Here is a 27,467-nt window from a genome sequence, read left to right on the forward strand (position 1 = left end):
AGTCTTCCACATCTGCTGCTGTTGAGTGGATGAGCACTCTTATCTCCTTGAGAATAATATTAGAGCCTTGCTTATTCCAACAAAGGAGCTGCTGTTTCTGCTACATGGGCTCTTAGGAGAACTGAGGACTTTCAGAGGTGGGGAGAGTAAATTCAGTTCCTGGGTCCTGCTGCAGACTCCTAAACCTTTGCATGTACACTTATTATTAAATAATGAGGGAAGGTCCGTTTGAGAGAGGCTTTCCTCTTCTAAAAGGAACGTCTAAAATGTTTCTGGGTGAAACCTGAAAGAACTTGTCCTTCCTCTAAACATGAAGTCCTTATTAATATACACGATGAGGCTCCTACTTGTGCTGTGTACTGAACTATATGCTGACAGGCAGCCATTTCAAAATGAAATGAGGACAGTCTTAAAAAAAAAGTTTCAATATTTTAATCTTTTCTTTAGCCGAAGAGCTATGCAGATAACAAACTAAACACAGGGACAGGCAGAGACAAGTGACTCTATAAAGAGAAGGGGAACAAAGGAGTTCTACTCTCCTCTCATCACAGCTCATCATCACACCGGCGACAGCAGCACACACCAGCTGTACGGCTGGTGAGCTGTCTGTACCTAACTACATCTCCTTAAGCACTGACTAAAATGCTCACCTATTTTTTCCTTCTAAGACCTGCTAGGAAGTATCTTCGCATTTACATTCCATGGAAGTCACTTTTGTTGTCTGTGCTTTGCTGTATGCTCACACAGGCAAAGATTTTTTACAGTCTAATCAGGACCTTACAATCAAAAATAGAAGAACAGATTCTGGAAGAGATCAAAAACATTAAGAATCACTAGATTTTTTTTTCTAAGAATGAGCACAGAAAAAAAAAGAAAATATTATATGTGAAAACAACAACAAAAAAAAGAATTAAAAATACTAGCTATCATAAAATCAAGTCTTTGAGTGTTTTAAAGTATTTTGATGCAAGTGTGCTGGAAATATTTTGTGGATTTTCAATGCTCAAACTCATTTCTCTAAAATCTTCTTCTAATTATCCTGGATTACGTAACACTTTGGTGCATGTAAATCACAGATTAAAAAAAGTATGTGTGCTGCAGAGAAGTGAAGGTAATGTTGCTAAGTAAAAATAGTGCATACTGTACTTGCAGATGTTGCTAAAGATCAGTGGGAATAAATTACAGTTGTTTAAATCAGAGCTCACATCTGTTGATATAAGTGCTTCTGTGCTTTCTTCCTTTTCTGCTGCAATCAGGATGTGTGCAGGTGGGAGGAGGTTTGCTAGCGTCAGCTACGATGAATTGAAGGCTCCTTGTATAAAACAACCCAATGAGGAAAAAAAACCCAAGACTTTCCAACCACTGGGGAACAAATATCCCTTTTTCTTACTGATTTTGAGACATTGTGACCTCGTTTTTAAAGAACTCATGGAAATTCAAACGTTCCCCGATCATTTAAAACAGAACGGGAAGATCTACCAGCTCTTCACAGGCTTCCCCCCACCAAATTGTTCTACATCGCCTTTCAGGACCATTTATTCTTTTAGCCTACATGATATCTCCTATGGAAGAGAGTTGTGTTGTTTGTGTACAGAAAAAGGACTTGACTTCAAGCTTTCCATCCCATAAAATCATTTGACATCCTCAGCACAGCAATCATTCAGCTTTCACCTGCTCCAGTCCAGGTCTCCTTCCTGCCCACCGGCATTATTTTGCATCCAGCAACATTGAATTTTGTGTACTACTTCACTATTTAGTGTCTTGTTATCATGACACCAACAGTATTTCTCTGCAAATATCTTTTGTCTTGATGACCCTGAATAAGTCTCATACCATCAGCAAAGTACATTTGCTTACAGCCCATCCCAGCTTTGCAGCATTTCAGTGAATACACAGACCTGTGGGGGGCTGTAATTCCCACCACCGTTTCCCATCTTCTAACTATTGATGCATCCAAAAGAGGACTGGTCCCAACTCATTCTACAGTAGCCATATTTTTGAAAACCTTTCTTTTTCCTTATGATATCATGTTTGCCCTGTAGCAAGCATTTGCCAGACCAGCATTGAGTTCCCTGAGTAAAACCCTCCTTACGAAGCAGTCGGACAACTGGAAAGCTGCCTGGTGTCTTGGTGAGCTGAACGCAAAGACCCGTGACTTATCCACAAGTCTGTACTTATCATTAAGTGACAAAGTCAGAGAAAACTAAACTTCTGCTGAGAAAAATCCCCGCTTTTTCAAATCTGGGCTACAAAACATCATCTCTACATAGCCCAGCAGATGTCCCACAGGTGCTTTGATCACCTCGTGCACCTCATGTTCCTACCAGTGAAACCAGTACAAAGTGAGTGGAGCCCACACAAACTTCTGACACTACCAGGGCTGCCTCTCCTCAATCTTCTAACTCGAAAGTCAGAGATAAAACAAAGACAGATGACCGCTCAGCAACAAGTAATGCTCTGCCATCCTGGTGATCTAGTGCATGGGAGAGTGTAAACACAACTCTAATGTTCCTCATCTGTCAAAAGAGCTCTACAGACACCTTGCAGCCTATGTGATGGCCAGCCAAACAACAGCAGAACCCTTAAGCTCTCTTGCTAGAACAATTTAAAATAATTTAATTATACCATAATAAGCACTCAATCTCCCAGCAGTCTTCACATGCTGAAACTCCTCAGACTTAAATTACACTTCCTCTCTCATTGAAATTCTTCATAACTGATGTTTTACCCAACGCCCTCATGTTTTAAAACCTTTTTTTTCTCCGATTTCTTCAAAAAATATTGTATGCATCTGAAAAATGCCTTGTCATCCCCTTTGGTGGAGAAAATAATTTGGTTTTCATCTGCTACTGAAAGGCATGCTCTGTGGCCCCAGCTAAAATCCCACTATAGGGCTTCTTCCAGCTTTTTCCCATAGCAAATCAAATCAAGAGCAACTTGTCTCACAGAACTGGCATGCTAACAAAGACTACAGCTTTCCCTGTAGTTCTTCAATAAACACACAACACTGCAAACCAGCTTTCTTGACAAATCTCACACTTCGAAAGACAGTAGAAAACAGGCTTGAAAGGACTACGCTTAAAACCGTCCAGAGCACACACATGCGTGTAACGCTTGCTATGCTATAGCCTATCATTCTGTACCATGGCCTCATTTTCCCTACAAACATATGGCTGCAGTGTACATACTAGTTAGAAATGCATCCCAAAAGCAGTGACGAATATGTTTTCCTGCATCAGACATGACAGCAGAAGCGCACGAATAGCTGGCACTGTATTCCAATGGAACTGGGGAACAAAAACCAAGGAAAACAACCAAAATCCATTTTTATGAAAAATTTGACTAACATATTGTTGATTCTAATAAATTATTACTTTTAAAAAGCTTTGCTGATAAAACATGAAAATATCTGCCGGGATTACTACAGCACTGCAGAAATGTTGGCAAATGCTTTATTTCATATTTAAGGGTCTGTGGAGACAACTGAGCAGCAACTTAACTGCACTCGCTATCTTTATTACGAGCGTATCAGTAATACCAGCTCTGTGGCGTTTCCTGCCCTGATTTAGGATTTAATGCAAGACTTCTGGGACTGCACTCGGCTCAGGCACTGTCTCTACTTGTTACCATTCAGTCTTCATTTGCAAATGATAATTTTTGCTTTGAATGGCATGCCTGACTGCAGGGCAGAGTAAATCCAAACCTTTTAAACTCTAGCCAAAAATTTGCCATGAATTAGGAGACTGCAGCATATTTACAATACAAAATAAAATATCGCTACGAGTGCTCAGTGGTGGCGGTATGAATAAACGCCGATTATTCTTTTTTTGACGGGATAATTTTCAAAGCAGCGATTTTGCAAAGACTCAGGAAGAAAACAATTTTGTTTCATTTCCATAACAGAATCCAGACCTCTAGATTCAACCTCACGAGCTACAATTATGCATAAGAACTACCACTGTGAATTTTCAAACACAATGCCTTTTATTGTCTCTTCTCATTCTTTTCCCTTCCTGTTCTCCGAGTTTCTGTAGTGTCACCCTACATAGAAACTTTGGAGCAGAAAGTCTGACTTGAAAGGAAAACTTTCAAGTTTTCAGTTTTAAAAATAAATAAATGAGTTAAAAACAAACCACAACAAACAAACAAAAAATGTAACCCAAACCTTCAACACAAGGTATTTGAATGGTATTTGTTTTTGTAGCCTCATGGGAACAAACAAAAAAGCCTTTTCTACTATATGAAATCTTGACAGATGAAAACTAATGTTGGGCTTTTTCATGACGGATGGCCAGATATTTTGGTCACCTCTTTCAGAATTCAGGCGTGACTGTCCTAGAGCTCAAGAAATGAAAGATGTCAAATACCAAAGACTGCAATTCCCTCACGCTGTGTAACCCGCAAGACTTTTCATTCTAGGACAATAATAGAGCCCAGACACAAATACAATAACTTACTATTTACAGGAACTTCCCCAAAATTGTCCTTCAGTATCACTATTTTATTAATATATTTTCCACCTGCACTACGAGGCATGCAGGCAGCTCTGAAGTGCAAATACTGAAGATGAAACACCTACACAGCACAAGCAGCATGAAAAGCACATCTTGCTTTCTGTGTAGTTGCAGTGCATTTTTGGATTCAAGGCTGCTTTAAAATTCAGTAACCTCTCGTCCATTAAACATCACTGCCTGAAATGAGGTTTCTTGTCCCAAAAGCCAGAGACGAAACATGCCTATGAATGTCCCACACGCTTCAGTGCTCCAAAATAGTTTAAAATCTTCATGCTGCTTTTGAAGAAAGGCACGTGAGGCTGTCACTGCTACCCCGCACCCCAGGCAGACCCTGTTTATGGATAACATCTGGTTGCAATTACCTACTTGATGGAATGCAAAGCAACAATTTTTGTTACCGATGGGACTCAGAGAACAAACAGGACATTATTTACACATTAAAGAGAGTACTCACCCCAACACCACCACAAGGAAGCCTGACAAACATCGACGTTAGAGAACCTGCAGAAAAAAAAAGGGTATCCACTAAGTCAAAAAGTCAAAGTTTATCAGATTTTGGTCCAATTTTATGGCAATGCTGAAAACTTTCTTAACACAGTAACAGACCGTGGTTTTCTAGCAATTTTCAGAAAACACAGTCGATACTGTTATATTACAATGCAGAGATAAACAATACACGCACTTGGATGTGTTCAAAAGCCTCTCCAACATAAAAGCCTTCCATAAATCACTTATTTTTATGCAAGCATTCTGTGCTGTCCTACATTTCAGGCAATCATGCTGACTATAAATGATTGAGACGCTACCAACAACTGCTCAGCATGTCTGAGATGAACATTTTAACTGCTTTCAACTGAAAGCGGATGGGAAATCATAAAAACACCCTAATTATCAGTCATCTGCACAGACGCTAGAAGACTTTGGAGCACATTAGCTTCATAAAAGATGAAGACAAAAAATAAACCGGTGGCAAGCAAACAGAACGTGTTTTGACTGAAAGAGCAAAACCAACATTAAGAATTTGGGAAAAATGGAGAAACATCTGTAAGACCCATTTTGCTACTGTAAGGACTGTAACATAACTTCCTCAGCTTGTACATCAGCAATATTATTACCCATTCAAAATTCTGCAGGTTTATAAACCGCACAGTTTATAAAAGAATGTGTTCTCTCATATGCACCACTACCCCCCTATATGCATGTCTTGTACATGTGTCTATGCACAACAAGCGAATGGGGAGAAGGAAATACACGCATGCAGGCACTGTAAAGATCTGTGGTACATTGCCTGAGATTCAATTGCTTGATATCTATTTAAAACCAATGAAAGCTAACAGTTAAATAAACCGTTTTTTGTTTGTTTGTTTGTTTGTTTTTCAACCAAACCAGGTTCCTGCTCTGGTCATGTCTATATTGAAAGAACAAATTCCCTCCAGTGCTAAAGGCCATCTTTGCAGAGCGTGAATTAGCCATGACGTGACACACGTTACTGAGGACCATGCTGGTGTCAAATGCATAGCAGACATACGTTACCCCTTTGACTGAAAGCGGAGTTAATGCATCTGTATTATTAATCTGAGCACACAGTGAGATTCACTCTGTGATTAGATCCACATGAAAACTCTTAGATCATCCTGCCTTAGACCTCCTGTCACATCTTTCACATCTAATCCACCTATTATTTCAATATTTATCTTCTTGACAACAATTTATGATTGCTATCCACAAATTAAAAGCAGCCTCATTTGCCTGCATTTAAATTTGTTCAGCTGGTTCCAAAGCTTCTCACTGTCAAATGAGAGAGAGATCCATATTCTTCGTCTTGAGACTTTCAAGGGCCTTAGCAACATTTCAAGGGGTAAAGTTATGCAACCTGCCTTGAAAGCCACCACCTTTGAGCTCTCCTGATAAAACACAGCAAAGCAGATCTCCGCAATGCTCAAGCTCCTCTGGGGAAGGGAACTTCAACGTCAGTAGTGAACGTCCACAGCAGCAAGGCAGCTCTCCCATGCTGGTGAAGGAGGGAACTTGTTGAGAAAGGAGTAAGGCTTAGAAGTAACAGACTATGGGACAACTGCAGAAGAAGAAGTAATCAGCAGAGCCATGGTATCCAAATGCATTGAGATCTGCTTACAGTTCTGAAAAATCTGAGCTATTTACCCCCTTCCCACATTCACTTAAAGAACTGTCAGATGAAGCAACATCCCTGTCATCATTTGCAGAAGCTTAAAAAAAAATCCTCATTTTCATCTTTCAGCTTTACAAGTTCTTCCTTTTAGGCTGAGATTTCTCATGCTTTTTCTTGCTCACAGACATATCAAAGGCGAAGAGTTTACATGGAGCCAGTTATCCTATTGCAGTCGTACACATGTCAAGACACTCAGGTCTAACCAACTCACATTTGCATATGTGAGCCTCATGCAAAGCTTTGGTCTCAGACTTCAAACCTGGCATACATTTAGCCCACAAATATATTTAAAAGAACCCCACAAAGATGTTTTGTAAATATAAAAGCCTTTTAAACTTTCAACAAGAGAGGATAGCTGAAGAAGGGGCTGCTTACAGGCTTGTTCACCTCTATGCACAAACAAATATGCACACCGAGGCTTTTCAGGGAGGCTTTCCCAACACATCAGAAGCTGTTACTCTCACTCAAATCCAGTACTATGGAGGCCATCAAGCTAAGAAACTGTTGTTTTTTTGGGACAGCATTGCCCTTCCTGCCCTGTTCCCAAAGGAGAGCTTCTACCTGGATACTACACAAATGTCCCCTCCAGGCTCACTCCTCTTGCCATCTCAGCTCTCTGCACTGTCCCTCTGAATTCTGGGTGTTGAGTTGTCACCTCGTGTTCTCCTGCCTGGCAGGATAACTGGCAGCCATGCCGAGAGGCAAAGATGTTTGCTCTTGCCCTGAGCTTGGCATGATTGTCAGTGCCAGCTGTGGCCAGGCAGAGCTCCACAGCAGTGGCCGTGTGTGATGGGGGCGCCTGCGGGAAAAGCCAGACCAGCTGGACAAAGATGCTCATGGAAGCTGGTCGGGAGTCCGACTCCTAACAGCTCGAGGCTAAAAAGTGCCACGTGGGTTTAGGAAACAAGCTCTAAACTCAGCTAAGCGCTACCAGAAATCCCTTCCTACTGCTGACACCTGGGGCTTGACTTCCTGCCTACACCTGCAGCCTTAAATAGTAGAGAAAAAAAATAAAAAAAAAGCTGCTGGGCAGAGTTTTGGGTCATGGCTAGAGCCCCAGCATTAACCCCAGCCAAGCTCTGGTCTAACACCCACAGATAGGTTAGTCTTAGATCTGATTGATCAGGAATACTGCCCCTTGACAACGTGAACTTCTTTGCAAATTACACCTAAACATGCAACTCTTTGTACTGGAATACCCTCAGGTACTGCAATTATTTTTTTTCACTAGAGGCATAAACTTAATCTCTAAAGACATTTTAAAATGAATGATTGAAAGACACGTGGGGGCACAGAAAACCTACAGAAGTCATCAAAGGTAGAGCAAGAGTTTCTTTTCCCCCAGGTTCTCTAAACAGGTTTGTTTCAGCAAACCTGGGAATCTCAAAATCCCGTGCTAAACAAGCAATCTGTTCTCTTGCCCAAATACACCTGTGGAACTATTGATGCAGACTGTGCCAAGACTTAAAAGGGAACAGCAAAATATTTCAAGAGGATCTGACACTGGAATGAGCGGGAAACACCCAGTGTTACCACAGCCCACCCTACCAGCGTATCTGGCAAGGGGCATTGAATGCCTGACTATCAATTGCCCCTAAAGGAGCGGGGTTAGGATGGCCCAGAGCCCCCTGGTCCCATGCAGGCGATGGCCACTGTCAGAGGCAGGGTACAAACCCCACCTGATCCCGGCTGGTGAAGCCACCAGTTCAGGTGCTAGAGGACTGCCCGCCTCACACCACAGGGAATCTGATCCAGAGTGGATGGCTGGGGGACAGATACTCATTTTCAGCGCCATACTTCAAGAACTTGCAGTGAAATCCGTCAGTGTGAAGGTGGTGCAACTGCAAATGAGGAGCCCTCTCAGATTTACTGGGGAAGATTTACACCCTGTTTCTTTGGACTGGTGGATACGACTTAACTCAAAGTGAGAGTTTTACACTACCAAGGATATGACATCGTAAATTTTTAAAACTGTACATACTAACTGCACCATCATTCAGCCAGAGATGTCTACTTTTCATTTCTCTGGGTTTTAAAGAGGTGGTAACTTAGCTAAAAATATAGTGCTAATTATATGTTTGAACAACTGGCTAATAGCTTTCCTCTTCGGGGTTCTCATGTACATACTTAATATGTTGCAAAAATCTTTCCAGCTCTTTTGCCACAACCATTGCAATATGCAGACCATCAAGTTAATCCTCTTTTTATATCGTTCAAAGTAAAGGTAATCCCCAAAATAAACTTTCTAAACTTCTAGAACTCTCTTTTTACTGATGCCCACAAGAGAACTTCCCCAACTGCCCCTCTGGCCTATCACCTACTCCTGCAAAAAGGAAAAAATAAAGGGAGAAGTCATCTCCATGACAGGAAGGTGCTAAAATCAATGTGATATGGTTATTTGGTTTCTATGGGTGGAGTTGGTTATCTGAACAACCATCCCCTAGATACTCTGCAGGGAAAAAGTCGATATTCTACAGCAGATGCAGTCCCGTTTTAGGGAAGATCCAGTCCCCAGTGAAAGGGATAAACAATCTTGTTCAAAATTAAACAAAATGTAGGACTATCTAAGAGGCCCCTGCATCTTTCTTGTGGATTATCCATACAAATCTGACAGCTATTTGTTGATGTTTATGCAGCTGGTTGGTGCTGGAGATATAGGTCCTTAGCAGGGTGTTCCAGTTCCTACCAAGCAAAGAAGAACTTTCTAACATGCAGAGCAGAGTGTCCAAGGATACAATAGACTCTAAATTACCTTTCCTCCTCAGAGAGGGTTATTTTAGATTTTGAAGACATCAGTGCAAGGAAGGTGTAGCTATTTAAAAGGTTCAGAGCTCACCTAAAGAACAGGAGATGTATCTTGCACTACCCATGTCAATGCTGAAAGTAGCAGAGGGAAGAATTGTCTTGGGAAATGCCTATAACTGAGGCTGGCAGGACCCCCACATGCCCACCTTTCACACCACCAATGCTAAATGATTGCCAGTCGGGGCTGTGGACAGCAGCCTGAATGCTGGAGGTCAGGAAGGGGAGCCCTCCCCACAGCCAACGATACCTAGAAGTTTCTTGCTGTCCAGTTTCTGTCTGTTCAGAGGGTTTGTGCCGTACAGCAGCGTATGGGCTTCCGAGTGAACTGTCTGCAGCTCTTCTAGAGTTGCTTTTCTTCCACGAATACACTGAAAGAGGAAAGAAAAGGGGTGATGAAATCCCTGCTTAAATGCTCAACTCATTACTGAACTTTTTTCTTTTTTTTTCCTTTAACTTAGCAAGTCATAAAGACAGCAAGTAATAAATCTAATCTGGTTCTCACGTGAGAAAATCTTTTGTAAAGGAGATTTTGGTTTAATCCCTTATTCAAAATACTACCGTGACATAAAAAGTCATATTTGATTTTTTTTTTATGTTTGTTTTAAAAATATTTATCATAGCGTTTGATAAACTACAGAGGGATTGCTCAACTACTGATTATTCAGTATTTCAGCTATTAACCATTAGGAAGTGATTTACTGACGAAAATGTGGCCCAAAAATACTGCCCCCCATCTCCACTGCAATTATTAAGATAACCTGAAAAATTCTCCCCAAAACACCAGTTTCCAAACACAACCTTCAATCAATTAAGGGTAAACTACAGATTTACTGTTCTGAAATTGATCTCGGAAATCCTACAAGATTAAATTTATTATGAATTGTTTTCTTATACCGTGATGCATCTTGAGCTGGAAATACCATAGCATATATGCTCATCCCTGCTTTTGTTGGTGGTTGAACCCAAGAAGGGAAGGTGCACACTGAAGTCTTCGTTGTAGATCATGGAAAAACTTTTACTCATGTCAGCAGGACTCAACTTCACTTTAAATTTTACAAAGTGGAAGTCTTTTCCCCTCTTTCCATAGGGTTCCAGCATGCTTTGGGGGCATATCTTTTGTTGCCATCACCCATTTGTGATGCAAAATGTGTTTGTAACAGCAAAGTGCTGTTCGGAGATGCTAGATCCCGTGCAGCATGAGGTGGTCTCTCCCATAGCAGCAAGGCAAGCAGATGGTGCCTGAGGGATAGCAGGTATTCCAGATGGGGCAACTGACTCCTGACAGTGGAAAATGCACCTCACCTTCTTAACTGGGAGCTTGTGAGTGCCCCCAGAATGTTGGCAGGGGAAATACACAGCGAGCTGACAAGTGCTGAGGTTTGGGGTAAGTCAAGAGGTGGCCATCTGAGAGCGGGGAAGGAGTCACTCTAAAATGAGGACTGCTTTGCGTCTGAAACTCGCGTGCACTCCCACCCCACCACCAGAACTGCATTTTACAGGGCTTAGAATTACTTAGTGATTTTTTTTTGTTGTTGTGATTTGGTCTAAAACATTTTAAAAGGAGTTGTCATTTGGAGTGGTGGTTTAATTCCTACAGAAGAAACGACGTGATTATTCCTCTCCGTTACAGTATAACATAAGTAGTTGACAATAAGCATGCTGGAAGCTCTGAGAGCCCCTTGTGGAGAGCACACAAGCCGCAGCGACGAGTGTCACTGTGCTGGATGGTGCAAGGCCAGCATGTTCCTTGTCACATAGCGGGCACTGCACAGCCCTCACCGTGGCTCAATCAAAAGCATGCCAATTGCTTTTTTAAGACTTCCACGTTCCTGTGGAAGCAGTTTCCAACGAAATCCGAAAAGTGGATAGCTTAAGGAAAAAGAAAAAAACCCAACACCCACATTCCTAAGAAGCACAGACTTTCAAATGGAAAACTTGTTCTAAAGCTAAGGTCAAAGAGTGCCCCTCACTCCTGGGACGCTGTGCAGGGCTGCTGCAGTTTGGGAAGCAGTGCCGTGCAACGCTTGCTTTGCAGGACTGTGCCGGACACAAGCGGTGCTGGAGGACAGGCGTCACCGCTTCGAAGGCACCGGCACTTGCAGCAAGGCAGTGCCTGCTGCAGCAACACCACCCCGGGGGGCGCAGGGACCCCCACCGCAGCGCACAGCCCCTGCCACCAGCACCTCCACGTATGAAGCACGGTCCAAAAAAACAACTTGAGGGAACTGTGTCCCAAAGCTTCAGCGTAAGCCTCCGTCCCACGTTTCAAAGCGCACAGGAAATCACTTTGTAAAATCATTTGAGCCATAAGGCAGCAGAAATCAAAGCACTGCAGGAGTGCTCATGCACTCTGGCTCTCGTAATTTTGGCATTTCTGCTCTCCAGTTCCTCTTTCATTTTCTCTGTGCTCTGCTTCACCACCTAGCATTTCCTGAGGTTAATGATGAGGCAAAAATACACCATCCCATTAAAGAGGCAATAATCACAAAAATGTTAGACCCAGAAGGGATGGAAATATCTGGCAAATCCCCCTTGAACTTTTATCCTGTCTTCCTTTTTTGTTCATGGTAAGTCAGTGTCAGTTACCCCGTACAGGCTTTTATACCTTCCCTTTCACCCATATGCCACTTTTGTCCTTAGTTTTAATGTAAGGATATCCAGAAAGATAGGATATCCAAGGCAGACCTTGTCCCAGCCGCGGTCCCCTCTCCGTGCCACAAAAAGCCATGAAAATGGGTACAAAGCTTCTTTCCAGAGACTGATACCCCAGGCACCACCAGCACCACCTCCCTGGGCACAGGCTGGGTGCTCTGTGATGGCAAATCTTCGGTGTGGGGTGGCTCTCCGGAGGCTTCACCGCGCCGATGCCCAGCGGTTCGGCAGTGTCAGAGCGGGGACTGATCCTGCCCTCGAGCTGGACGCTGGCACAAGGCCGTGTAAGGAAGGCTGTGCACGTCTCAGCTCTAGCAGATGGCCCAGCCCAGGGTCTGATTTCCATGTCTGTCCTCCGCAGCTGCAATTAACCCGAGGGCTTGAGCTAGCAGCCCTTGTACTTTAAACAACGCAGGATTGCTGCCAGGACAGGCCTGGAGACGGACCCTGATTCAGGAACTCATTCTTCCCGATCCTGGTTGAGCAGTCCATGGATCTGATTATGTCCAAAACACACAGCAAAACCTATTGATTCCCTCATGCTTTTGATGAAGGCTGGGAGGATTATTCTACACAGTGATTGCAGGTTTTTGTTTGGGGGAGAGATTCTTTTATTGCGATTGCCTCAATTAGTATAATTGTTGCTTTTAAATTCTGTACATACACCAGAGTAATTGCCATATTTTATAAAGCTAACTTAATTAAACAAGCAATACTTTAAACCGCAGTTGTTCTTAAGTTTGGACAACTGCTTTCACTCCAAAGGGTCATCTTTAAACTTGTGCAACCCTGTCAGACTCTTACCTATCACACTGCAAATCTGGCGCACATTTTCCCCTCAGCTGGATGTAAAACAGCTTTTGGACAACTTCAGCAAATACATATCTGTTTCACTGCCGAAAGATGGGGGGAGGAGGGTGGTGGATGGGAAGCAATGTGCTTTTTCTGTTCTAAAAATATTCGTGCCCCTTATGGATCACTTCTATCACCTCCAAGAGAAATGGTAGGAACTCGGCACTTGGCAGGTTCTATAGAAGCCTCTGGGTTGCCTAATGAAAATGGGTTTTCACATTTCTGAAATTTCAAAGCAAGTATTTTTTTGCATGCATGATAAAATATTTATCTGCGAGCCCTTTTCTGGCTTGGGGCATGTGTGCAACAGAAACACCAAAAGAAAATTTCCAGGAGACAGAGAATTGTTTGAGCTTGCATGAAAAAACAGAGTTGGAATTTATTTCCAGCACGCAGTTGTGTGGGGAACAAGAGCTGCTGAACTCTTTCTGGAAGAGGAATGGGGATCCCAGTGGAGCTGCCTGATCCCATACACAGTGTATAGGATTATTTACTATGCAGGGTGCTGTGTTTTTATCCCTGGAGCAAATATTTGCAGCCAATAGAATCAAACTATACCCACACCCAGACCACAGCAAAGGACTGTTAAGGAAGCAAGAGGAAACATGAGGATAAGGAAATGTCAAAGTTCAAACTGTCCTTTTACAAACACAAGTTGTTATAAGTGGATTAACTGCATAATCACAAACAATTTTCACATCAGGCCCTTGGGCTTACTTAACTGGATCATAATGTCTGAGGCACAGGACAACATACCTGCAACAGTGAAAATAAAACGAGTGTGCACAGAAGTGTCAGTCAGCAATACCAGCTAAAAAATAACGTAGAATAAAACAGAAACTCAGCAAAAAAGAAAAAATGTACCGCCTGGAAAAATGTTGAGTGTTATAATCTATGTGTTACTGTTACCTAATAATAATTCTGAAAATATTCACCTCTTTCAGGGTGCCTGAGAGTACTGCTATGCAGATTGAGCATTTATAATCCTTAAAAAGTTGTAGAAACATAACAGGCTGCACTGCTATTAAGTGTTACCATGCTGATATAAACAGCTCTTTTAAAGTTTTGCCTATCATGCACACCACTGCTGGTGAGGATGGAGAGGGAGCGCAGGGCATAGCTGCCCTTTCTGTCCTTCACTGAGCTGTCTGCATAGGCAGCAGGGATTTGAAAAAATAACAGCAATTATTAGGCCAGGCTCCAAAATTCCTTCTAAATCAATTGTATCATTGAGTGTGTTCCACAAAATGAAGCTTTCTGCATGTTAAATCTAAATCTCCTGTCCTGTGGCAAGGAGACAAGCCCATCATCCCAGGTGATGCCAACAGCTCACGCACACACTCCAAGCTAGCAGCAGAGATCATTCCCATCAAAAAAGCTATCCCTTTGCCATGCAAAGTGCACGTGATGCAAAGGTTACCTTCGCTGATGGAAAACAAAGTGTATTTTATATTGCCCTACACTCTGCTTACTGGTAGGCAGGTTCTAACTGAGGAGCTTCAGAAATACTATGAAGGACAGGGGAGTGACCAAATGGTTTTGCACCATGGAAACGAATTACATCGGTCAAGGACAACAGAAGGTTGTCTGCAGCTCCAGAAGAAACCCTATCAAACAGAATATTGAAGTGAGGAGGCAGGAAGGAGATGGAGAAAGAGGGAAAGGCTGTGACCATAAATCCTGTGGGACAAGATAAAGAAAAACTTTCATGCAGGTCTGGGCCGGAGTAGGAGATGGTGGGGGTAAAGGAACAGGGAAGCTAACCAGAGAGAGCAGCAAGCGCATTTAGCACGGCTGGTTATCCTGAAATGGCAGGTCAGACCTTTAAGAAAATCCTCAGAGAAGGAAATGGGAATCGAGGTAGGAAGGATTACATATTCATCACTTTCAGAGAAAAGAAGTTAAGATGAGGCTGAATTTCACCATAAGGGAAACAAAGGTGGAAAGGAGGTGAAGATCTAAACCAGCTCCTACGGTGAGAGCAACCTAGAATAACAATGGAAGGAAAAGAGCAGTTGTTTGGGATCCTACAATGAAGAACTTCATACATTATAGAACAACTATAGCACAAATCTAGGAGACAAGACAATTAGCACTGCACAATTTAACTACTACTTCTAAACAGAGGAGCTAAACAGCAGTGGGGTGCTTGTTTTTCTGTCAGACAGCATAATCCCAAAATTCAATTAAATGGATCTCCATAGACAGAATCGGGTTTGAATTTCTTCCTTGCTCTCCTCAGGGATAAATAAGGGTACAACAGGGGAATGCTATCTAATGGCAATGCTGCCACCACGTGGATGTATTTTCTGATTGCTCAGAAAATATTTCTAGCCAGATGCTGACATAACTCAAATTTAGAGTGTGATGCAGTCCCCTCAAACACTGCATCAAAGAACAGATGAGCAAACACTGTTGTTAATTTATCATTCCTATTAGATCTGAATAATAATAAATATTAATCATTACTCCTTTTATTTTAATAACTTTTCTCATAGTTTGCTTTGCTCTTAAAACATGCTTGTCCAATAAAATTAATTTAAGCACCTGTGATGGAACAGTGTTTAGTTACATCCTCCTACCCTCATTCCTCTTACAGTATTTTCACTGTAGGCTGATCATTAATTATCAAGGAGTATTAAAAAAGTTATTAAACCACAGAAATACAAACTTCTTGCTCCACAGCTCCTGTTGTTATGATTGGAGCGATATCAAATGACGTGGTTACTTCAGTTTGTGCTCTTATTTTTGGCCGCTTCAAAGTTCAGCACTTGATAGGGACTTCCATTTTACAGGGAACAGGGCCGAAAATTACATAAGCAGCTTCACTGCAAACAGTACAGTTCACATCAGGCAAGAGCGTTCTCCAGTGTTTCACAAAATTTGTAACAGTCATCACAACGCAATGAAATCGGATCGCTAGAAACGCACTCCTGACATGCAAACGCACGAGCATAAACAGTCATCTAGGAATGGATTAAATTTAAGCCACATATGGCAAAACACTGCCAACAGCTGGAGCTATAAAAATCTGAGGCCGGAATGCAGCATAAAGTTTGCACGTCCAGGTAGCGATCATCAGTCCGAGCTGCAGGTTGGGTGTACGCGCTACCTTCCATCCCAAAAATCAGCCCCTGAAGCTGCCTGCCATCCAGCAGCCGGATCAGGCAGGCAAACCCAAGGGCTGTTTCTCGCAGGCCCCCCAGTCGCTCCCCGCCAGTGCTGGCATTACCTCACACTTGCCACGGAGACCCGTCTCCTGCAGCCGGGACCAGATGCTCTGGATCCTCCCCGCGTGCTCGGGGTGGCTGTTTGTGTTTCCACAGGTACACTGGTGTTTCAGCATCAAGGTGTCGTAGACAAGGCCTGCAGCACAGGTTACAAAATTGCTCTCAGTGAAAGGAACTACTTTGCCAGATGTATGGAAAAAAAAAAACACATTTTTTTTTGGTCTACCGCACTTTGCATTCAAGAGAGCACTTATAGACAAAGGCAGCGTGTGTTTCACCAGGAACCACAGAGCTCTAAGAAATGACAGTCCGAGACACTGGGAAATGAGGTGGGCAGCTGCTTTGAAACAGAACCAGACCTGCAGCGATCCCTTCCATTAGATATCCTCAACAGATACAGACAAGAAATGAGTCAGTCGCCACCATCACTGCAGGCCGAAGCTGTGAGAGTGACAGGAGGAGGTGACAAATGACAACATCGGTACGAGTACAGGCATGCCGGCGCAGGAACATGATCTAGAGGGGGGCTGACTTACAACTTGTCCACTGGGTACCTTTATAATTACTGCTAAAATGACTCTAGGGCTTAGGATTAAAAACCAGAAGGAATAAGTCATTAGCAGGCGCTATGTTTCGTAAAATAGTTTGTGCTGAAGTCTTTGCATCAACATTATTTGACAACATACTAATTAAGTCTATTAGCACACACTTGGGCATAATTATTCAGCACGATATGTAGGTATTTAGCCGTGTTGTTTCATTTTAACGTGGGAGTCAAGCAGCTAAATCCCTTTGCATTACCAAGTATTTATGGCATGACAACAGCGTAGGAGACTGCTTCATGCTCCGGAGCTGCCCGGGTACGTTTCTGGAACGGGAGCTACGATTTCATAGCCAATGTTCCACTGAAGAGAACCAGCAGTTCCTCCGCAGCCATGCGCTCCTGGTGACAAAAGACCTTTTCCGCACTTAAGTAGAAGAGACGCAGTCAAATGTTTAAATCCGTCCTTCCCTTCAGCCAGCAGCTCCAGAGAACAGAAGAAAAGGGGGCTTCGAGGGGTATGGTTTCTGGCAGGGAGTGCCTGTCCGAAAGCACACTATAGACAGGCAAGTGAAAGGTCTTGAAGAGAATCCAAAGCCTCTGAATTAGGAGCGAAGGCGGGAGTTTCTCCCAGACCCAGCGCTGAAGGGTCTGCACTCCAGCCCCTACTGCTCCTCCTAAATCCCACCAGAGCGTACCTACGCTGTGCTTGGCAGCGCGAAAGCAGCTTGCGGGGCTTACCTGAGCTGGCTTTCACGTAAGCAGTTCAAGTACTGATAAACAGCACAATTTGCAACTGCATGGAGTTCAAAGAGACCTGTAAAATAAGGCTCTGAGAACACACATGGACACGTAGCCTGGAGCTGAGCTCCGTGCTGCTGCCTGTACCCATGCTAGCTAGTCTGACTGGTGCTGGAATCACACCTTTTGACTGCGTGTAGGCATGTTCTGCCGCTGAAAAATTTGGCCTTCCCCTCTGAAGCAAACTCTGGCACTGACACTCTCAGCTATTCCCCCTTAGGGAAGGTGCCTGGCAGTTCCTCTCTTTGCTGTAGGTGAGTGCAAGGAAAAAAAAAACAACGTTTTCAGTTCTAGGAAGGGAACAGGGCGCTTGTTAATTGACTGACTTTGGGTTAGCCAAAGTTCAGTTAAACAAGATTGTGCTGCAGAGCTCTGTAGGGGCCTCCTGTGTTGGAGTGACCATCAAACTTCATCAGGAGCTGCTGGGCAAAGCCTAGCGCTGTAAATGCCACCTGCAAAGGTGTGGACCAGTGGTAAGGCTGGCTGCCCACCAAAACTCCCCAGTTTATTCAAACTGGCACAAGGTCTGTAGATGCTTGCACGTGTTTCCTCTGAGGTTAATTCAGTTTTGAAGGAAAGTCATATTCAAGGGATGTCAGGCACTTTGGCAAAGTATTCGTTAGCACAAAGATTCCCATGTAGGCTCTTCCTAGACCCTCATGGGGCTGCACTAGGTTTGGCTAAATTGCTGATATTAAACCACGAAAAGTGGTTCTGTCTTCTCTGGCTTCCAAACATATCTATGGGGACTTCAATTATACGTTACAGATTTAAAGCAAAACAGTGCATGTGTACATATTAAACATACATATTCACACTCAAAAAATAGCCATGAATTTAAGCAAAAAGAAGTACAAGCAACAAGTCGGTCACCAGGTAGCTGCTGACCCTGCTGGGCGCACCCCTGGCACCCCCTCAGGGCACAGCCACTGGCATGTGCATTGCCTTGCCAGAGACAGACTGTACCGCAGCACGGGATGAATACACCCGTAACTTACCATTGTTCAAATTTTGGCAAAACAATAAAACAACAAGCCCAGCCAGAATCCTGAATCCGAGACGTTCTCGCTAGCATTGCTCTAAGTGTACCTTGCTACAAAGCCAGGTATGTGGGGATTTACCCACAGCCTACAAATTTTAAAATTAACTCTTCAGAACAAGGAATAAGTAAGAATACTGTCATGTGTAATCTGAGGCTAGTTCATATCACACCTTCATGAGTTTCGGGAAAAATCAAGCCCTTCCAAGCAGTTACAAGTACTTTTTAAGCAGCCTTTTCTGCTTGCCTCCTGGATTCCCAGACGATGCTTAATCCTGTTGCTTTGACAAATCTTTTCGTTGCTTGGGAGCTGGGCACAACTTGACAGTGAATTATACTGATTGCACTGCAAAGCTGGAAGGGGTCTAACACTATTTAAAGAGTCAGGATGAGAATCTGTGCTGCAATCTGTGTTTCTTTTTAAAGGTGTTTTTCTCAAGTCTCCGAGCTTTAAATAGTAACTACTGTAATACCATCGCGATGTAACTGTAGGTATGTAGGCAAAGCAATGTCTAGCCAGATTAAAAGCCTCTGTCTCATTCCCGGGTTTGTGCCTGGTAATACTGGTAGGGCAGAAGTCAACACTGATCAAATCAGAGATAAATACAAATGAAAATCTAGCTTTTTGCATTGACCTTACGTTCTTCAGTTGCTCCTGTGACTCCTGCAGTGCAGCAGATTTGCCAGTGGCCTCCCATTTTTTCATCTGCATCCACAAATGCGGGAAAGCTGCAGGTGTGTTTAAAACGTGTACGTACATCTAAAATGGACTTTCCTAACAGCCTACTCAAGTTAAGGTAGGCAAAATAGTTAAAGAAAAGGTTTTCAGAAAATGTGGTGGTAGGATGCCTACTCATCCCTATTTCTTAAGTTAATGGGCACTACAGTGGGGTTTATATAATTCAGTTGAGGTATAAAGTTTCCTCACTCCCAACAATTCACTGATAACAGCAATGTCTCAATGAAGTTCTTCTGTACCGAAACATTAAACCATTGGAAAGAAGGGAAATGTTCCAAGTTGCTTACTGTGGCTAGGGACACTCAGATGAAGACACACGCACAAAGGAAAACTTGATAATTTGAGCTTAAAATACTAAACTACTTTGGCCATTACAAGTTAAATTAAGTGATCCTGGAAGCAATACTCTTTAAGACATGAGAACAATCGTTTTTAAAGGTCAGCACTAAAGTATAACCAACTCGCCTTTCTTGGCAGAGCAAACATATGATTTGAGGTTCAGATAATTATATTGCTCTGCACAGGAGAGAATAAATGCCTTCATCAGAAATGAAAAATACTTTAATGCAGAACATCAGAATAATTTGTGGAACCTTTTTTACAGGAGATCAGAGACTGGATAATTGGAGCTATGCAAATTAATGGCCTAACCTGAGAAGTCTTTTATTCAAGTGTGTAGAACAGTGCACACAGAAATAGTCATTAAAGTCAAGGAGGCTACTTGTGCTAGCGAGGGCAAGTTCAAGGACTAGCTTTCTTTTATATTCTAGTACGAAGGAAAATTAAATGTCATGCTTCAGGACACAAAACTGACTGCTTGAAGAAGTCAGGAAGGGCACTGTTTTCACTTTCATGTGCAGTAATGCACATCATGTTTGAGAAGTGTATTATGTTGTTCTTTTCCTATACCTTTGAAGTCTCAGGTACTGGTCACTGACAGAGACAGGAAAATAAATTATACATAAAAAACAAAATTTCAAGCTGTCTGGTCCTAACTCTGTCCAGAGAAAGCATTAGCCCTTTCTACATAGTATTCTGAACACGAAAGAGATGAACTGTTCCTTTGTCTGTTGGACAATAACTGATCTCTTAGGAGCCACATTTGTGTCTGGAGTAATCATTGCTGGCTTCATTAGGGCCATTGAACAAGGTTTGTTTTATCCTGCCTTCTCACAAAATGATCAAAACAATTCAAATCTTAATCTCTCTGAAATCCAAAGCACATAACTGTGTTAGAATCAGTCTCCAATGCAGCCACTTATCAAACAGATGGATTCTCCTAGTGAAAAAGAAGCCCGATGCACTTTGGCACCGCGTGCTTTGAAAAATACCCAAGGCTTTAATTTCCTGCCTTTCAAAGAAAAGTTCAATCCTAGTGATTAAGCTTTAGTATCCACCTCCAAAAACAGGATCTCCGACACACTGTAGACTACTTCAAGAAAACAGAACCAAGCTAACTCGTGCACACATGCTCAAATTTCTGAGATGTCTGCCTTTCCTTTCTGTGCCTGCATGCCCGGAGTAGTAGGCTCTTTTTTTTCCTGCCACTGTAAGTAAATAGTGCTGGTTAATTAAACTGGTGCTTCGCCTGGGTAAGAATGCATGTGGGGAACACAGGAACTCCGCTTGTCTGAAAAACTTCTCCTTGGGAAATAAAAAAGGGAAGGAAACAGAGGTTTCACGGCCTGAACATGGAGAGGGTTTTAAGTTTGCTAAGCATAAAGAAAAATGGTGGAAATAGAATTTTACCCTCCTTCAAAATTGTCATGCATCCATCTTCCATAAATCTGGCAAGAGGAAGCTCACCTTTTACACTCTCCACCTTTACTACTGCCAGTGAATGCCAAAAACCACTTTCTCCCTTAACAGCAGTTCATTGTGTTTTCCCTCCTCCATTCACCTAGCACAAACACAGAGAACTGCACAAGATAGAAGGCAGTGGAAAAATGAGGTCCTGGGAGTCTGGACATGGATAAATAGCACAAAAAGGATGTTTAACAGGTGAAGCACATGAAGCATTTTTCATATCGCTCTGGATTAAGTAAATGTACAGTACTATATAAAAGCAATGCAGTATTCCACCTTTTAAATGATTTATTTTTAACCCTTCCTCTAAGAAAAATGAATCATAACACTGTAACAGTGTGTTTCCAAAGCAGCACTGTTCTCAAAATCTGCATTCCTACTGTTACATTCTTATGTAATTTTAAATGAAATTCAGAGGCACATATCTGAGTAAAACGTATATCCTCTAGTAGGAAACGTTACTGTATGCTCAAAGTCTTGCATATGATTGACAAGGCAACTTAAATAGCGGAGGAGGAGAAGGGAAGAAAGAAAAAGGAATGAATAATCTCTTAAAGTAGGGCCAGGCTTCCTTACTTGTTTTCAAAGCACCAAGGTTTGGGGTCTAAGTGTATTAGATGCTCAAGTTTCATCCGGTTTGACTGTGAGCCAGAGGACTACCCTTCTTTGTATCCTTGGCAAAAGCCAAAAGCTAGAACAATCTTGATGCTGTAACTGGCTGCATTACAAAAGTAGTTTTGCTAAAATTCAATGTTTAAACATTAGCAGCAGATGGAGACTTGAAGGGCTGATTTGCAAAAATTAGGTACTACCTGGACTTTTACAGAGCTGGTTGCACATGCTTCCCACCTGCAACTAACAGCTGAAGAACAAAGTCAGATTTAATGCATCACTATTACTATACCATCAGTATCTGAAAATAAATCTAATTCACAGTGATGGTTTTAATGATGTTTTTAGATTGGGTTAAATAAGATTAAATGAACAAACCAAAGAGAAACAAAATCATGAGCTGCCCTTAATTGCAACATTTTTTTCTCCTTTCCTCAGGGCACATGTCACATGGCAAAATGTTCATTCACAAAATAAAGCTTGACATTCGGGGAAGAAGGTGGACTTCAGAATAAGTCCACCTAATCACCTAACATAGGACTTGAAAAGTTACACATATTTAACTTTTACTAAAGCTACTGAATAAGCAGAAAGGGTTTTGGTGGAAAAAGGTTGGTTTTAAGCCCTCACTGACTTAGGTAAAACATTTATTCCTCACCTTTAAACTTTGTGGGGAGACTAACACCTTTTTCGCATTTCTGGCTTTCAGTAGACACATGGAGAATTGCACTCATAATTTTCTTTCGAGACAAAGACTGACCAGGTAAGAAAACGCTCTTCAGCCTGTTTCTGCACACTGACAACTTGAAATAATCAACTCGCCTCACTTTTCCTAACCTACAGGCACAGACTCCTGGGCAGAGATTATGTTGCAGAAGGAGGGGTAGTCTGGCACAGAGCCCGGACTGGATAACTTATGGCATGAGATTGCGCAGGGACTGGAGAAGGTGCAGAAAATACAACTGATAGATACTGCGTTTGGCATGCTGTCCTTTTTCAATAACATTGCCTCTCTCCTCCTTGCATGTAAATCAGCCTTGTCACAGCATATGACTTGTCCTTTCTTTCTGGAGATATATAATTAAAGTACTAGGCTATGTTTCTATTGATTTTTGCAGTTTATTTTTTCTCTGGACTATAGGGTGTCTGTCCCTCTAGGGAAGGAAAAGGCAGCACAACAGGGCATAAGATGACTGATGCTATTCTCAAAGACAACAGGATATTACAGAGTCCACAAACACATCTGAGATTCAGATCCCAGACATGTGGCCTCGCAGGGACACAGGGAAGAAAAACACAACATAAAGCAAAACGGTTACCACAGCCCCACCGATTGAGTTTCCAGGGCCCCAAAACATTACCTGTTGTGAACCTTGGCTTAGTGGGTGGCTCCTGTACGGACATAGGGAAGGTGGCCGAGGCAGGCGAGGACTGTGCGCGGGACAGAGGCCGATGGCCTCCGAAGGAGACGGGCATGCCAGCTGCCTCCAGTGACGCCTGGTAGTTTCTCAGCTGGTGAATGCGCTGCTGCTCCAACAGGAGGGCTTGCTGTGGGGAGAAGAGGCAGCTACTGAACGTCTGCATGGTGCCCTCATGGAAGGGCTTTTAAGGGTTTTTAAAGTCTGCAAGCTTGGACCCATTTCCCTGATAACCGAGCACAAACATGTGCAGCAAATGAAGACATCTGTGCTGTTCGAGTGAGCTCAGGCAAGAGGCAGCGCAGCATGTTCACCCCGCAGCCCTGAAGCTGGTGCACACTGGCAGCACCATCAGCAGAAACAGCCCCATTGTCCCCCCAATTCAGCCACGTCTTCCTGCCCCCATGCCCCCCCGCACCACACTGGTGCATGGAGCAGAGCCACGCACCAGACCTGGGACAAGGGGGAGTTTTCAGCTGAGCTACGCCATCAGCTGGACAGGCTCCCGACCAGAAAGAACGGCTGTTCCAGCTCACCATGCTCAAACTACAGCGTAACGAGGTTCCCTCTCCTCTTTGAGGCAAAGCAATTGCAAAGGACATAGCATATTTAAGACTGCTCAGGTGGGACTGCTACACTTTTGGAGGCACGGTACCCCTGTGGTCCATCACTAGCAGTACGTCACGTTGTGTTTCGTTATTTATTCTTACTAAGGAAACGAGGCCTACATGTGGTTGTATAAATCAGAGAAATAACTTTGCACAAGCACGGTTGGCAATGGCACTGATCCCTCAAGGCAGTGCTGTTATGAAGACCGTGCCACTCAATAAGGAACTGGAAATGAAGGCTCTGAGCTGCAGCCAGGGACGCTCACGTGGGGCCCGCGAGCCGGCCCCGCAGTGCCGGGGAGACAGCAGCGAGCAGCTAGATGCAAATGACTGCACAGAGCAACCAATTTGCACCTGATTCACAGACACTGCAACTGCAAGCCTGGCACCAGTCCGCCTTCCCTAGCCAAGGGCTGTGGATTTGCTCAGAGAGCTACACCCTGGCATGGCTACAGCAATCTGTTCTTGGCTGAAGATCCCACGCAGGGGTTACTCAAGGCCCCAGGTACAGTCAGGCGCTCAGTGCTACGGGCTGCAGGGATGAGTAGAGCACTGGTGCCTTAAGAGAATCACAACCCTCTCACTTTCATTACCGCTACCACAAATGGTGTTTTATGGGAGACTGCCACATAACTGGGAGATTATGTTATGCTGCGTTGTTACTGGATTTACTGCTTGTAATCCACACGCCTCTGGTGTTTACTGTCCAAAGTGAGCACACCTGGGATCTCTGGGATCTGCAGTACTGAAGAAGGAATCACCTTCAAGAAAACCACTTTGTCACCTGTTCCCTTATCCAGCCCTCCTGTGGGGCAGTCAGTTTGTTTTAAGACATCAGAATAAAACTAAATCCTCTGCTAGTATTTAGTGCTCAGAAATGTTAAGATATGTGTTGTCTTCCCAAAGAAACAGAAAGTGGTTGAGTGGCTGCAAATACACTGACTGCATTTTGTGTGTATGATCCAGGTTCTCTTCTCTGGGACTTCTGAATTGACATTGTGACTCCAGGGAAGGATGGCACTGATTTTACTTGCAGATTTCTTTCTGTACCAAATACTCAGAAGGCGGTTTACCCCTACCTTTCCTCCCTTAGAGTACTATAAAGAGGTCACAAAAAGCCAAGTCCCAAATGGTCGCTGTGATAATGTAGGGATTTACTTTTCAAAGCAACTTCACTGCTTCCTTGCAAGGCTTTTTGTCGCCTTCCCGTCCCAGAGGCTCCTAAATACAGCACTCTCATAAACACCAGGACTTGTCCTCGCTGTAGACAACATGCTGCTATGCTTTGTTATGTGTCTGCAAGCTCAGGCTGTATTTGTCAGTTTAGTTTAGTGCTAACCTTCCCATTCTCTATACATACAAGGGTAGCTTGTTCCTGTATGATGATTATAATCCACCATTAAAATGCTGGTAAAATCTTGAACTATTTTTTGGGCACTTGGGTTTGTTGCAGACATGGTTTTGTACCAGTAACTAACAGATTTCTAACACTTACTCCTAGCAGCTGTAAATATCTGAGGTGAGGGATGGCTAGTGTCCTGATTTTAATACACAATAGCAATACATAGATTCAGCCCCTTACTCCGGATGCTGCTAAACTCCATCAAACACCAAGGAGCCCGGTGCTAGGAGCCCCAAGCATATTTTGAGCTCACCTGACGGAAAAGCAGCTCCTGCTCAGCCTGCCTCTGCCCAGACTCCAGCTCCTGCTGTGGCTCGGCTTCCTCCTCATCGCTCTCAATGGGTTCTTGCTTCACTTGCACCATGTTGGCCAGCCCTGGGGCCTCCTTTTGGCTTGCAACTCTGTCGCTGTATGGCTCCTCCAAAAGGGCTTGGTGTTCTCGTAACTCTTCTTCTGTCTCCTCCGGGTGGCTTTCATGCTGGCGAGCTGGCTCATTGGGTTTTGATATTATCTGAAAGCACCCCAGACGTTAATTGATGAATAAAACGTAACTCATTACAGGTGAATTTGACTGTGTTCTCTTCAAAGAATCAGCTTCATGAAAAGAGAAACTGTGAATCCCATCTTATAAACACTGTCCAAAACAACAGTGCAAGGGAAACCCTTGCACCAGGTTAGCCTCAGCATTAAGTTATCAGAGAAATTCTTTGTCCCAAGTAATCATGGCTCTTCAGTTTCCACTTCATTTCCCCCCTAAAGTAATCAGAACCTCTTAAGCCTACAGACCTACGGATGCCACTTGAATTCACAAGCAGCTTAACAACCAGCAATACATTTAGCAATTAAAATCCTGAAAAAAAGTAACAGAGACAAATCCTCTGAGGGTTTCTGCTTCATTGTTTGTCCAGCTTCGTCTGGAATCACCCCATTAATTTTATGTTTAAAGGGGGATACCATCATCAAGATTCCTCCAAAACTTGCATTCTCATGAAATTTGTTAAGAAGAAACTGAAACACTAAACTTACAGCATCTGTACAGAAACAAACTGCAAGAAGAGCATCATTCTAACCACACCTTCCTAACTAGGGGTAGTGAGCTTCCCCAAAAGTGTAAGCTAAAACAAAAGGGAACAATATAATTTTCACCGTAATTCACACAAGTCAAACTTTTTGAAATATATCAGTGAGATAAAATTCTCAGTGCTTGGTCTCAGACTGCTTATGATTTTTATTTGGAGCAAAAAAACATGTGTACTGTTTTTAAATCCAGCAGAGGTAAATAAATCAATTTCCTTTCTTTAAAGGAGCTCAGACTGTACCCGTTTCATACGCTTATAAAGAAACTGCTGAACTTTGAAAGCTGTCAGGGCAGAGCTTTAATAAGGATTAGGTCATTGGTATGAAAAGCAATATTGATTTTAAATCTAATAAAGCTAAATCAAAACACGGTTATTGAACACATGCAGAAGGACTGGCTACTTATAAGTAACTCACTCTTTGAGGAACATTGGCTCAAACCTGAAACTAAGCCTCTTTTCCCTAAATGTAAGAAGAGAGGTTCTGCCATATAACTTGAGCAAAGTTACACTAAGCAGGTTTAGGCATACAAAGGCCATATGAAGGATTCATTGCCTGCAAGTATCACACCAAGGACAGCAAAAAATTGTTTATAACTACAGCAGAGGATGTCACAAAACCAGGGCTCAAAGCTTCCTTTAACATCTGGGATTGCAAGGACGAGGACACAGGGCTACAGCTTTCTAGCACTGTGGATTACTGGGTTTTGGATGTCTCATCTCCTGAAAGGAACATTATATGCAGAGGGGCCTTATCTTATCTAGCTTGAGGCAAAAACCCTGTGGGGTTCACGTGAAGCCCCAGTACAGATGGTGGGTGCAGCCCATCCCTCTCAGTTATAAGAGGCAATGATTTTGTACTGATCAGTAACTGGTTGCACAGCTGCTGTTGGCAAGAGTGTTTGAGTTTCCGCAACCAGGGGATGCTCCTTGAGAGCCAACAGCTGCTTGGAAGAGATGAGATCCACCTAACTAGACGGGCTGGCCAACCTAAACTAAAAACAACAGGGGAGGGAGTGATTCCTCAACAAGCAGCTAAGACAGCTGGGTCGGGGTAGTCAAGCCAAGGGCCCGCTGTAGTGAAAAAACGACACGACAATCTACAGCTCCAAACTGAAGTGGCATCTCTTCAAGTGCAGGCATGAGAAGGAGGAGCGTGCAGAAACACCTGGTGAGGAAAGCTC

General features: G+C 43.2%; 1 protein-coding gene across 13 annotated transcripts in view; it reads right to left on the bottom strand.

The window, feature by feature from the left end:
• HDAC4 (histone deacetylase 4) overlaps positions 1-27,467 on the bottom strand; it is a 252,357-nt gene that overhangs the window by 34,145 nt on the left and 190,745 nt on the right. For all 13 annotated transcript variants that reach the window (XM_080599463.1, XM_080599474.1, XM_080599469.1 and 10 more), the window contains 5 exons: positions 25,461-25,718; positions 23,141-23,327; positions 16,244-16,377; positions 9,755-9,875; positions 4,969-5,015 (listed from right to left, as the gene is read on the bottom strand). In XM_080599463.1, the coding sequence (XP_080455589.1) occupies positions 4,969-5,015; positions 9,755-9,875; positions 16,244-16,377; positions 23,141-23,327; positions 25,461-25,718 (747 nt within the window). The remainder of the gene's footprint in view (positions 1-4,968; positions 5,016-9,754; positions 9,876-16,243; positions 16,378-23,140; positions 23,328-25,460; positions 25,719-27,467) is intronic.

Source organism: Anser brachyrhynchus (assembly GCF_964034855.1).
Source record: "Anser brachyrhynchus genome assembly, chromosome: 7".
In the NCBI taxonomy this organism is placed as follows: Eukaryota; Metazoa; Chordata; class Aves; order Anseriformes; family Anatidae; genus Anser; species Anser brachyrhynchus.